Below are 11,235 nucleotides of genomic sequence, written 5' to 3'. Positions count from 1 at the left end.
AAGGCCTATTGGCCTTATTTAGCCTAGATTTTGATTTAAATATTATATTTTTAGTATAATTATTATGAAAGTATAAATAAAATGGATTGAATTCATGTTATCTCTCTTAACTCACCCGTAAAAAAAATGAGATTGATGATGGAGAAGAAGGATAAAAGAGAGGTGTTTCTATAAATTTTCTCACTTTATTCTTAGTATTTTTAATATTTTTATAAATTTTAATTATTTTTATAATTTTTATTTATGTTTAGAAATTTTAAAAGTTTTAGAATTATTGTTAAGAAAATATTTAAAACATCAAAATAATATTTTAGTTATAATTTAAGGGCAAATTAGTTATTAACCTTTTGAATTAATGTGCCGTGACATCCCTTTAAATGGATGTTAACGGAAGAGTGATCAAAATGTAATAATTCAATAACGTTATTACTATTACGTAACTTTTGAAAGTTTGATGATCAAAATGTAATTTTAATAAAAGTGTAGGGATTGTTGTTGTAATTTACCCAATTTTAAAATAAACAAACAAATTATAAGAAAGAGTGCATGGTGGAGCGCCTACCGATTGAAGCACCCTTTGGATGAGCAGTGGCTGTGATGCGGTGAAATCTTTTACCTCACAACTATAATAACTAATCTCACCACTACCGTTATTTTTTACATTACCAGAGTTAAACACACCGTCCATCTAAAGGCACCCTAAATTTGTCCAAAAGTATTTAGTTGATACTTAAAATTTTTTTTGATGTATTTGGTACTTTAATTTTTTTTTGATGTATTTGGTACTTGAATTTGTATTCCATCACCTAAATTAGTATCTCTGCACTAATACCATTATTTTATATTGACATGGCACTGATAATCAATCTATTGATGACACATTGCAACCTTTTAGTATGTCACATGGTAAATATAAATTTCAAGAATTAAAAAACTTTAAATATATATAAATTAATAAAAAATTATAATTTTTCCAAACTTGGACAAAAATTATATTTTTATTAATTTATTAATTTTTGTTTTAATTTATTCTTATCACATGACATATTGAGATACCATCATCATATTAGTTATTAATACCATATCAATATAAATTAATAGTGTTAGTGCGAAGATACCAATTTAAGTGACAATACAAGTTTAAATACCAACTAAATATAAAAAACTTTTAGTACCAACTAGATATTTTTGAACAAATTCAAGGGGTAAATTACATATTAACCCTTTTAATAGACTATACTACTATATACAAAAATAAAAAAAAAATTAAAAGAAAGGTAAAGGAAAAAGGAAAAAATTTATTTCCGCGAATCCTCTTCCTCTCTTCCTTTCCACTCTTCTAAAGTTAGAAATTTAGCTAGAATTCTCGGCCTCTTCTCATCTCCGCCGCCGCTGCCATAGGTTAAATCTTTACTATTTTTTCCTCACTGATGAAATCGCTTTTTATTGATTAGAAAATTTTTTCTTTTTTCCCCTCGTGTTATATATCACTTTTCCCTTATCCTATTCCAGACCTCTTGAATTAGGATTTATGAAATTGATATGAATTCCATCTCTTTGATTTTTTATAGGATTATTTCTCTATTTGTTGTTATTCCAGTTAATTTGTGATTAATTTCGGGTTTTTTTTAATCTGAAACTGTTTCTGCGATTTGGTTTTAACTGTTAGGTGTTCTACTTAGCTTCAAATAGTGATGTTTGGATTGTCTTTATGGACAATAGATGTCAAAAGTGTGAAAGTTATTAATTTGCTTGTGATGTTTGCAATTTTAGTTCTTTAGGGTCTGCTTTATGTTCCATTTTTAGATAAGCTGGACATTTGGCTAAGAGGCTAAATTTCATGTTTTCCAGCTTATAACCAGCCGGATTTTGCATGAAATGCTAAAATTTTACTGACAAATTTCCTTCCAGAGGCACTAGAACACATCGGATAACTTAACCTCGTGTTTATTCTCCACTTATGGGGCATTATTGAGTGCCTGTTTGATTTTTCCTTTCTCAGGTTGTAAATTGTCTGCTAAGGCATACTTCTGTGCTATGTTCTGTAAGCTAGTAATGCATACTTCAGTTCTTTTCGTTAACCTGCTAGCTTGTTATCCCCTGCTAACCAAAGACTCTGGTGTGATAATTCTCTGAAGATTTTTTGCTTTCTTTATGTGAACTTGTAATGATGTTTGTTTGATTATTCTACCACTGGCACTATGCTCTTTTCAAATGGAAAGTTGACCATGGTTATTTGATGTATTCCTTGGCTTTTTCATGGTTCTTGAACTAGTACATTACCTGTTTTGTTTTACCTTTTAAGTTGTTTTCTTTGTCCCCCATGTGTTGAACTTAGAATAATCTATTTATCCACTGACATCAAATAACAGGGGAAAATGCAACAAGTTCCATTTGCATTGGGTGAATGACAAAGATAATTGTGGGATATGGGAGGCTGCTGCTGTTCTTCCAGGAAACCTCTTCTGCATGGGACACCTGTGTATTACTATGTTAGTAATATGCTTATCTTATAAATATTTTTAATGCCTGTGGTATCTTATGACTTTTTCTTTCTTCACAGTTCACAGTAGAGAAACGGAAGTTCTCTTTAGGAATACTGGAAGTAATCACTTATTACCATCCATTATAACAGATGGAAAACGGAGCAAACACTAGTATTCTGAACTACCCCTAATTCACTCTTCCTTCGAAATTGATTATTCGATGAAACTGTTATTCTTAATTCCTTTTCTTTCCTTTCTTTACTTGAACTAGTTGTAGAATCTGTGGTCTGCTGCTGATCTTTTGAGTCTGATGAATGGTGGAAGCCTTTTCTGACTTGAGGATTTTCTGCCAAAACTATAAACTTCATTCTGTCCTTTGATCTCCTTGATGTTAGGTGCAAGCTGAATGTTAGATGTTATGCATGCTCAAATTTCTGAAAATAGTTGTGATCTTCTGCTTTGACTTATTTGATTCTTTTAGTTTACTTTAATTCACTCTTGAACCTTGTGTTGCTTGTTTCAGTGGCCACTAGCCCATTAGATGATGATTGCTTCCTAATAGTTTCTAATTTGTGTTGGTGGCAATCTCCTTTTTCTACTATTGTGATATAAGAGTTCTGAGAATTTCTATCTATTAAAAATCATTCTTTGAATTTTAAAACTCCTGCAGTGTCCACCAGCTTTGGAAGAGAATGAGTCTGTAACACCTCATGATGGATCAGCCTCCGCAATGGCTGCAAGATTCCTGGTTAATTTGGATTTAGAAGTACCTGACACCTTTAGACCACCTCCTGCACCATTGCCATATGATGTGGTCTTGGGATGTCCACAATCAACCGATTCGGAGTCCTTCAGAGAAACTCTTAGTAGAGGTAGTTTCGAGACTCTGCCAACATGTGAAGATCTTGAGGAATCTGACTGCAAAACACAGTCTGGTTTGCTTCTTTCGCCAAGGAAATCAGAAGTCTCAAAATTAACCGAGTCTAAGGAATCAACGGCAGAAGAAGAGGATGCTTGTCCTATTTGTCTTGAAGGTAATGTAATCTCTTTTCCTAAGGCTTTAATTGCCAGTAAAGCTAGATCTGTACCCTGTGCTGCTGCTAACTGATTTGTGCATATTAAAAATAATGGCAGTTTCCTTGTTAATACTTTAACAGCTCATAAGTAATGGCTTGCTTATGGTATTTGCACATGCAGAGTATGGCACAGAGAATCCAAAACTTATCACTAAATGTGAACACCATTTTCATCTCTCATGCATTTTGGAGTGGATGGAAAGAAGTGACACCTGCCCTATCTGCGGTCAGGTTTGCCTCTGTTAAGTTGAGTTTATTTTAGTTGATTATACTGCATAGGTTTGCCCAGGGTACATTGATTAACTTAGGACAAGGCTTAGACTTGGACTTATTGGCTCCAATTTACTATACCCAACAAATAAGGACTAAAATTTTGTCTGTCTTGCAGATTGTGTAAGTTCTTGGGCTTTGCATGGTGCCTCCACACACACACACACATTGCAGTGTCTTATTTTATTTGCATCTCAAATGAACTGCCACAGCTTCTATTCCTTGTGCGAAATATTATGCTTTGCATCACCTGGCATGTTTAAGATGTATATACTTATGTCTACAGAGTAGTGACAAGTTCTACTTTAATGTTACAGGAAATGATATTAAACCAGACTTTTGGTCAATGACGCTTGGTATGCTGCAGATACATATTGGTTTTTGGTTCTGCAGCAAGTCTGATGGTGTGCCCCCAAGATTGAATTTTATCAGATATCTAGTTATATAAAAAGGTTAAATTGTTGTGTTCAGGCTGTTAAATCTTTTCTCCAATTCTTCAAGTTTGTGACTTGTGAGAGTAAAGAACCAAGTTGACACAATATTAAACACAGCTTGGGATGTTAATGCTCCTCTGTTGCAGTTAAATAATTTGTCATCGATTTTCAGATTATTGGGGAGGATGGCGTAAACTACAAGGTCAATGGAGGGATCAGGTTCAGATCGAAATGAGCTTTATTTTGTGGAAGGGAATGAGAGTCGTCAGCCTGCCTTGCTTCAAGTAATGATAATCAGAGTTTTACTTGTACAGGTTTCCTTAACATTTACCTTTTGTTTATTTCTTACTATGTCATATGGTATGAATTTTAGATCAATCTAATTGTCTATTGTCGTCTGCTTTGCTGTTTTGCCCGGTGGTTGAGCTTGAGATAATGTATGATCCAAGACAATCATTTGCACAAATGTTTCTTGTCTCTCTTTTCTTTCTTTTTTCTTTTTAACAAAACAAAACAATATGTGATTTTAACAAATCAAACAAAATTGAATCAAATATTAAAGTAATTGAACCGTACAGAATTTCACAAGTTCGGTTCATTGGGTTTTTTTCAAATAAAATAATTTATATATTTTTAAGTTAGTTTTACTAATTTATATATTTAATATTTATTTTATATCATAGAAATTGCAGAAGCAAAACAAAAGCTAATTGTAAATTAAATAAAAATAAAATTTGGTTTGGTTTGGTTCAGGTAATAATATATATATTTTTATTTTATGAATCAAAATCAAAATCGCATTGAATAATTTCAAGTAATGACAAATCAAAACTAATAAAATAGAACTGGAATGTCAGAATCAATTTTCACTTGTTTCTCAGCCTTATACATAGTCTCCCTTCTCCATTTTTCTTTATGAATCCCATGACGCTTAATCTCCATGCAACTTTTTTTATACCCCGATGAATTCATCTCCATCAACTCTTTGATTTTGCATAAACGTTGATGCATTGATTGTCTACCTCTAAAATTGTAATTATACTTTTCTTACCTTTTTATTTCATTTTCACATTAGTTACGGGGTGGATTCAAAATTCTAATTGCACTTGTTGGTGTGGCACTCACGAGGTCTCACTTACTCCTCAAAACACCTCATAGAGACATTCTTTGACTTGATACTCGTGTGGACCTCACTTACTTATTGTCATCTCTAACTTCAACTATCTCATCCCAATATCCCATCTATAGTGATTGAAAACGTGTCCAATTACCACCCTACCTAGGCATATAATGGTGACCACTTGGTCACTTGTTCTTAACCTGCTAATAGGGACTCGATAGTGTGGCACCTCAACACTGCAACTTAGAGTATAAAATCCCTCAGCTTTGACAGAATAAGGGGACTCTCTTTTCTCTCTCTTCTTCCTCAATCTTCTTTCCCAATTCTAAGCTCACCTCCTCGAAACACCATCTACGATGGCTCTCCGTCTTGTACCTAACAAGGTGAACCACCCAACTCTGCCTTCCTTGCTGCCTTGTTAGATTCAAATATTTAGGTGAGCATGGGCTCATACCCGTCATGATATTTCTCTGATGGCAAACCCAAAAACATTATCCCCGCTAATCAAGCTTAAAACCAAACCCAAAATGTTAACCAAACTCAGACAAACCAAAATTTTGGAACGTACTACTATAACCCTTATAATTATAATGCCCCATCATACTCGTATCGGTAGAGGTATTATGAAACCTATCCAAACTACCAAAATCATACACAACCTAAATCAGAATGTCATCTCCCAACAGCTCTTAGAGTTGTAAGAACAATTCCAAAGCCTACAATAACAATTCAAGCGGGCTCATGAATTCCATAAGCAACAACAACAAACATATAAGCAACAACAGGAGTTGCTTCAATATAGCATGCAAGAATTATTAGTCACATAGAGGCAAGACAAAAGAAGATGAATGACGAAGAATAGAGGGCCTCTAATATTCACCAAAAGCAAAATCATAACCCAAACCACGTGACACCCTAACAAGATGGCGTTAGGATCTAGTGCCCTTTGTGTAGTTATTTTGTCATATATACTTGTAATTTTTTTGTACAGATTGATTTAATAAAATTCTATCATTTACATTATTATCTTTTGCATTTTTCCTCAATGGTTTTTGCATGCAAAGCAAAAGGTACAAGCAAATATTAGCTCACTGATTACCTAATCTTTAACTAATATCAAGTTTCATCACGTGATCGGATAATAAAGGGACTGACACTAAATCAGAGAGGGTCCAAGTTGAATCTATATTAGATCCATTTATAGATTTAGTCGCTTGTGACGTTTGTGGTGTGACTCATATACTTTGATATATTGAAAGCCTAATTCAATTGGTAATAGAGCCAAAAGCTGGTATGGTGAGTATACGACTTTTGTATGGTATGGCCTCATTTGAAATAGTAGAATTCATAACACAATATAAGATAAAAGATATCCTTTCATCGGCATTACATGATTGATTAAAAAGTAACATGACCACGGGTTATTTGTTAAGGAAAAATGATTTAATTACTATGTGTTAGTAATCGGATTTTCCATGAAGGAAAATATAATGGTTACCATGAGATAAAACAAGATCATATTTGGTGACTGAATTTAACCTAAAGAGATAAAAAAATATCCTATGAGTGTAACGCACACATGATAAGGTCATTGGATGAGCATAAAATGGGTTGTTTTCGAAATGATATATACTAAGGGAGAGTTCAATCATGGTACTTTTAGTGGATTGACTTCATGATTAAATAATGTTGTAATTAATAGACGAAGAGTTAGACTTATTTATAAATTCTTTGAACCTTAATTATATATTTCCAATCGGTTCTTCTGTAACACCCCAAACCCGGCCTAGACGTTATGGCCGAATTTGGCGATGTCACATGGTAGTGTTTTTCGAAAAAGTGAGTTGTCGTTAAAAACCACTTACCTATATAACCTCTTGATAGTATCTTATGTTAATTCCATGACGTGTCGTTCATTTTCAAAATGTAATTCATAAAGTTACTCTTTTTCAAAATGTTATTAATTTTCAAAACGTCACTTATTGCGGAAGCTTTTTAAAACAGTTGCATATTTGAGTGAATTTTGTTAAAACGTTTGGTTCTTTTTGAAAACTCGATTATCCCTACTACTAGCAGTTATAAATCAAAACAATAAAAATCCCAAATTAAAAATATAAATCCAAAGAGGTCGTGATACAGTAAAAACCCCAACATAAAATCAAAATCAAAATTAAGCACTTAAATGGAATGAAGTAGGTCGTGTGGCCACCGTTGAGTCCTTTGCCGCATCGATCCTCTTATGACTAGGGATTACCTGTACAGATAAATTAGAAGGGTGAGTTTACGAAAACTCAGTGTGTAATCCCATATATACAAGCAGACAGAAAGCATCACAGCCTGGGCCTAAGCCATTTTTCAGTATCATATCCGGTTTCAGTTAGGGCCTTAGCCTATTTCAGTATAGGTGCAGTCATGCATTAAGGCCTTAGCCCATTACAGTATCAGTAATCAGTACAGTATCAGTTATACGATCACAGAACCCTACCCAGCCAGCCTCTACACTCCATCTCTGTCCAACCCTACACTCTATGTGGGGATATAATCAACCCACCCATCCATACACTCCAAGTAGCATCGAATGCAGCACTATACAGTAATATGCAGCTGAGCTGCCAGTAAGTTAGGCTCGAAGGCTTTCAGTACACTTCTTCCGATCAATATAAACCCATCCCCATGCAATGCATCATACAATCATGTCAGGTCAAATTATGGTATCATACATGCATTCAGTATAGTTTTAAAAGCATGCTTAATATACAGTCATAAATATATATATCGTACATGGATATAATAGTCATTCAGTCAATTAGGGGTCTAGGTAAACTTACCGACCCTACAGTAGGTTCACAGTCGTCCCAGGTGACCCGTGCAACCTTAACATCAAAACAGTGAAAAATGGGCCCACATGCACATGTTGTCGGCCCATGTGGCCCACACGGCCGAAAATGACCTTGGTCGTATGGATCATACGACCTGGCCCAATAATCCCACACGCCCGCGTGGTTCACCCGTGTAGGCCTACCCGCCTGTGTGGCCCACACAACTAAATTCGGTCCGGCCTATGTATCGCACACAGCCACCCTCACCGACCACATGCCCATGTTCGATCACACGACTAACCACACGGGCGGCCACACGCCCGTGTGGTGTCGACAGTCTCACGTTTTAGTTTTTTGTTGATTTCAGTCTCTAGTGTTGCGACTACACACCTGGTCTGTTTCTGCTGCTAACCCAACCACGAGCACTCCAAAACCTCAAACGAAAACAAAATGACGATTCCCTACTGATGTAGGCCAGATATGCCTCACATCCCTACGAACCAACTTTTTCGCCCTTAATGCAGAAATCACATTTGATAAGTAGTTCCGACTTTCCCTAATTACGACTACCTCACTATCCTTCTCAATTCTCAGTACAAGCCTCTCCAAAAGGCAGTTCCATCAGACCAGCCAGAAAAATAGCCCCTTGAACCTCTAAAGGAACGTCTCTAAACAACTTATTTACCTTTATTGATTGTCCTAGCGGACTCAATACAATCACCTCCCTCGTAGTGCTCTCAACCAGTATACCCAAGTTTTCAGATACGGTACAAGCTATATAGGAGTGAGTGGATCCTATATCTATTAGTTCAGTATAAGGTACATTATAAACAAAGAACGTACTCGTGATAACGTCCGAAGTATCTCCATCCTCTCGACAACGTGCAACATAAACTAGAGTCGGCTGCCTCGCCTCAGTATGACCAATACCTCTGCCCGGTGTTTTCTGACCATGTCCTAAACCATTACCACCTTTGGCGTGACCACGACCTCTCGATGGCTACTGAACTGCTCTCGGTGGTGGTGCAATACCAGTGTCCGGAGCTTGCATCTGATCAGACCTCCATAGCCACTCTCTAATACGGTGCTCTAGAGAACCGCACCTCAAACATGCCCTAGTTCTTTTCCAACACTCGCCCTGATGGCTTCTACCACAGTCAGTACACAGCGGCTATCTAGTAGCAACAATGGGAGCCCCAACTCTGATCGGCCCATCAACTCTGGCCTTTTTCTTAGGACTCTGAACGGAACTCAAGGGCTTCGAATCCCTCTTATTCCTACCTCTCTCTGTCACGGTTCTAGCGCTCAGTGTGCTTTACTTCCTCGAAAATCTTTGCCTTATCAACTAGTGCAGCAAAATCTCGCTCCCTCTATAGACTTATCAGAACCCTCAGATTATCCCTGAGGCTATTCTCGAAATAAACACATCACTCGTACTCAATGACCACTATACCACGTGCATAGCGGCTCAGTCGTAAAAACTCAGCCTCATACTTGGCCACTAATCTGCTCCCTAAATCAGATTTAAGAACTCCCTCCTACGTGCATCTACATAATTGGCTCCCACATACTTCCCTTGGAAAGCAGCCTTGAAGAACTCCCAGGTCAGTCGATCGGGCTGAGTGCCCTCATTAACAATAAGCGACCACTGATAAGGCTCATCACGCAGTACTGATACAATACCCTTCAACTTCTGTTCAAGGGTGCAGTCCAGATCGTCCATAATCCTCTTTATGGCCTCAATCTAGTATTCTGCCACATTAGGGGCAACTACAGCAATACCCTTGAAAAGCTCAGCTCCGTTAGAACAGAGTCGTTCCGTAACCGACCCGCGGCCTCCAGCTCCAGTATTGGGTTTAACGACACTCTCTAGAATCTTTAACATGGCTTGGAACAGTGTGTCGTCCCTAGCTGCACAATCATGAGTCCCAGTCTCAGTCACAGGTGAAGTCGGTGTCTCACTAGTATCCAAATTAGGCAGATTGCCAGATGACGAAGACCTAGCTCGAGCACCCTTACGGCCCCTACCACGGCCTCTTGTACCCTACTCGCGAGTACCTCTGGTGCTCATTGTCTAATTTTGTTTCATCTGTATTAATAGTTTTATGCATTAGTTTACAGTTCCAGTGTTTATTAACAAATATTTTATGAAAATAGTATCTGAAGTGTAAAGTTTGTTTCGTACATCGCAGTGTCAATCAATGTCTATCAGTTTTCTATAGTCTCAGTATACACTATTTTAAGTGTTTTCAGTATAGTCTATCTATAATAGTCTCAGTATATTCTACCTATAGCAGTTTCAGGATATACTATCAAAGATAGTTTCAGTTTCAGTTTAAAAAATTCACAGTTTCAGAAAACTTATTGGATCGGCGCCGGAGACTCGGTATACCACACTTTTAGTAAAAACTTTTAGGAATCAGTTCTCAGAAATCACATTTTAAAAACCCACATCCACAGCTGAGTTTTGCAATCTGGCTCTGATACCACTAAATGTAACACTCCAAACCCGACCTAGAAGTTATGGCCGAATTTGGCGATGTCACATGGTAGTGTTTTACGAAAAGTGAGTTGTCGTTAAAAACCTCTTACCTATATAACCTCTTAACACTATTTTATGTTAATTCTAGGACGTGTCGTTCATTTTTAAAACGTAATTCATAAAGTTACTCTATTTCAAAACGTTATTAATTTTCAAAATGTCATTTATTGCGGAAGCTTTTTAAAATAGTTGCATATTTGAGTGAATTTTGTTAAAAAGTTTGGTTCTTTTTCAAAACTCGATTATCCCTACTACTAGTAGTTATAAATCAAAACAATAAAAATCCCAAATTAAAAATATAAATCCAAAGAGGCCGTGATACAGTAAAAACCCAGTATAAAATCAAAATCAAAATTAAAATTAAGCACTTAAATGGAATAAAGTAGGTCGCGTGGCCACCGTCGAGTCTTTCGCCTCACCGATCCTCCTATGACTGGGGATTACCTGTACAGATAAATCAGAAGGGTGAGTTTACTAAAACTCAATGT

The 11,235-nt window shown here is 36.4% G+C and overlaps 1 protein-coding gene across 6 annotated transcripts; it reads left to right on the top strand.

Moving 5' to 3' along the window:
* The first annotated feature begins 1,253 nt into the window (after positions 1–1,253).
* On the top strand, positions 1,254–4,664 carry LOC105796723 (probable E3 ubiquitin-protein ligase RHB1A). Of its 6 annotated transcripts, none has more exons than XR_001134516.2 (6): positions 1,254–1,401; positions 2,373–2,492; positions 3,157–3,520; positions 3,684–3,793; positions 4,150–4,284; positions 4,439–4,664. XR_001134516.2 is itself a non-coding variant. In XM_012626535.2 (6 exons), the coding sequence occupies exons 2-5, from the start codon at positions 2,430–2,432 to the stop codon at positions 4,278–4,280; spliced, it is 663 nt and encodes a 220-aa protein (XP_012481989.1). In that variant the 5' UTR covers positions 1,254–1,401; positions 2,373–2,429; the 3' UTR covers positions 4,281–4,284; positions 4,439–4,664. The 6 variants fall into 6 exon arrangements, 5 of the variants coding, with proteins under 5 accessions (XP_012481989.1, XP_012481981.1, XP_012481995.1 ...); XM_012626535.2 differs by having other exon boundaries at positions 3,684–3,788; XM_012626527.2 differs by having other exon boundaries at positions 3,684–3,788; positions 4,150–4,664.
* Positions 4,665–11,235: the final 6,571 nt, after the last annotated feature.

This window comes from Gossypium raimondii, chromosome 7 (assembly GCF_025698545.1).
Source record: "Gossypium raimondii isolate GPD5lz chromosome 7, ASM2569854v1, whole genome shotgun sequence".
Lineage (NCBI taxonomy): Eukaryota > Viridiplantae > Streptophyta > Magnoliopsida > Malvales > Malvaceae > Gossypium > Gossypium raimondii.
This window is presented reverse-complemented; position numbering and strand designations above follow the sequence as displayed.

Bases quoted from the DNA above. Each gene is read 5' to 3' on its own strand.
- LOC105796723 (XM_012626535.2), top strand. From the start codon at position 2,430: ATGGGAGGCTGCTGCTGTTCTTCCAGGAAACCTCTTCTGCATGGGACA. The intron at 2,493-3,156 runs GTTAGTAATATG...AAACTCCTGCAG, and splicing joins GGACACCTGTGTATTACTAT to TGTCCACCAGCTTTGGAAGA. The intron at 3,789-4,149 runs GTCAGGTTTGCC...TTAATGTTACAG, and splicing joins TGACACCTGCCCTATCTGCG to GAAATGATATTAAACCAGAC.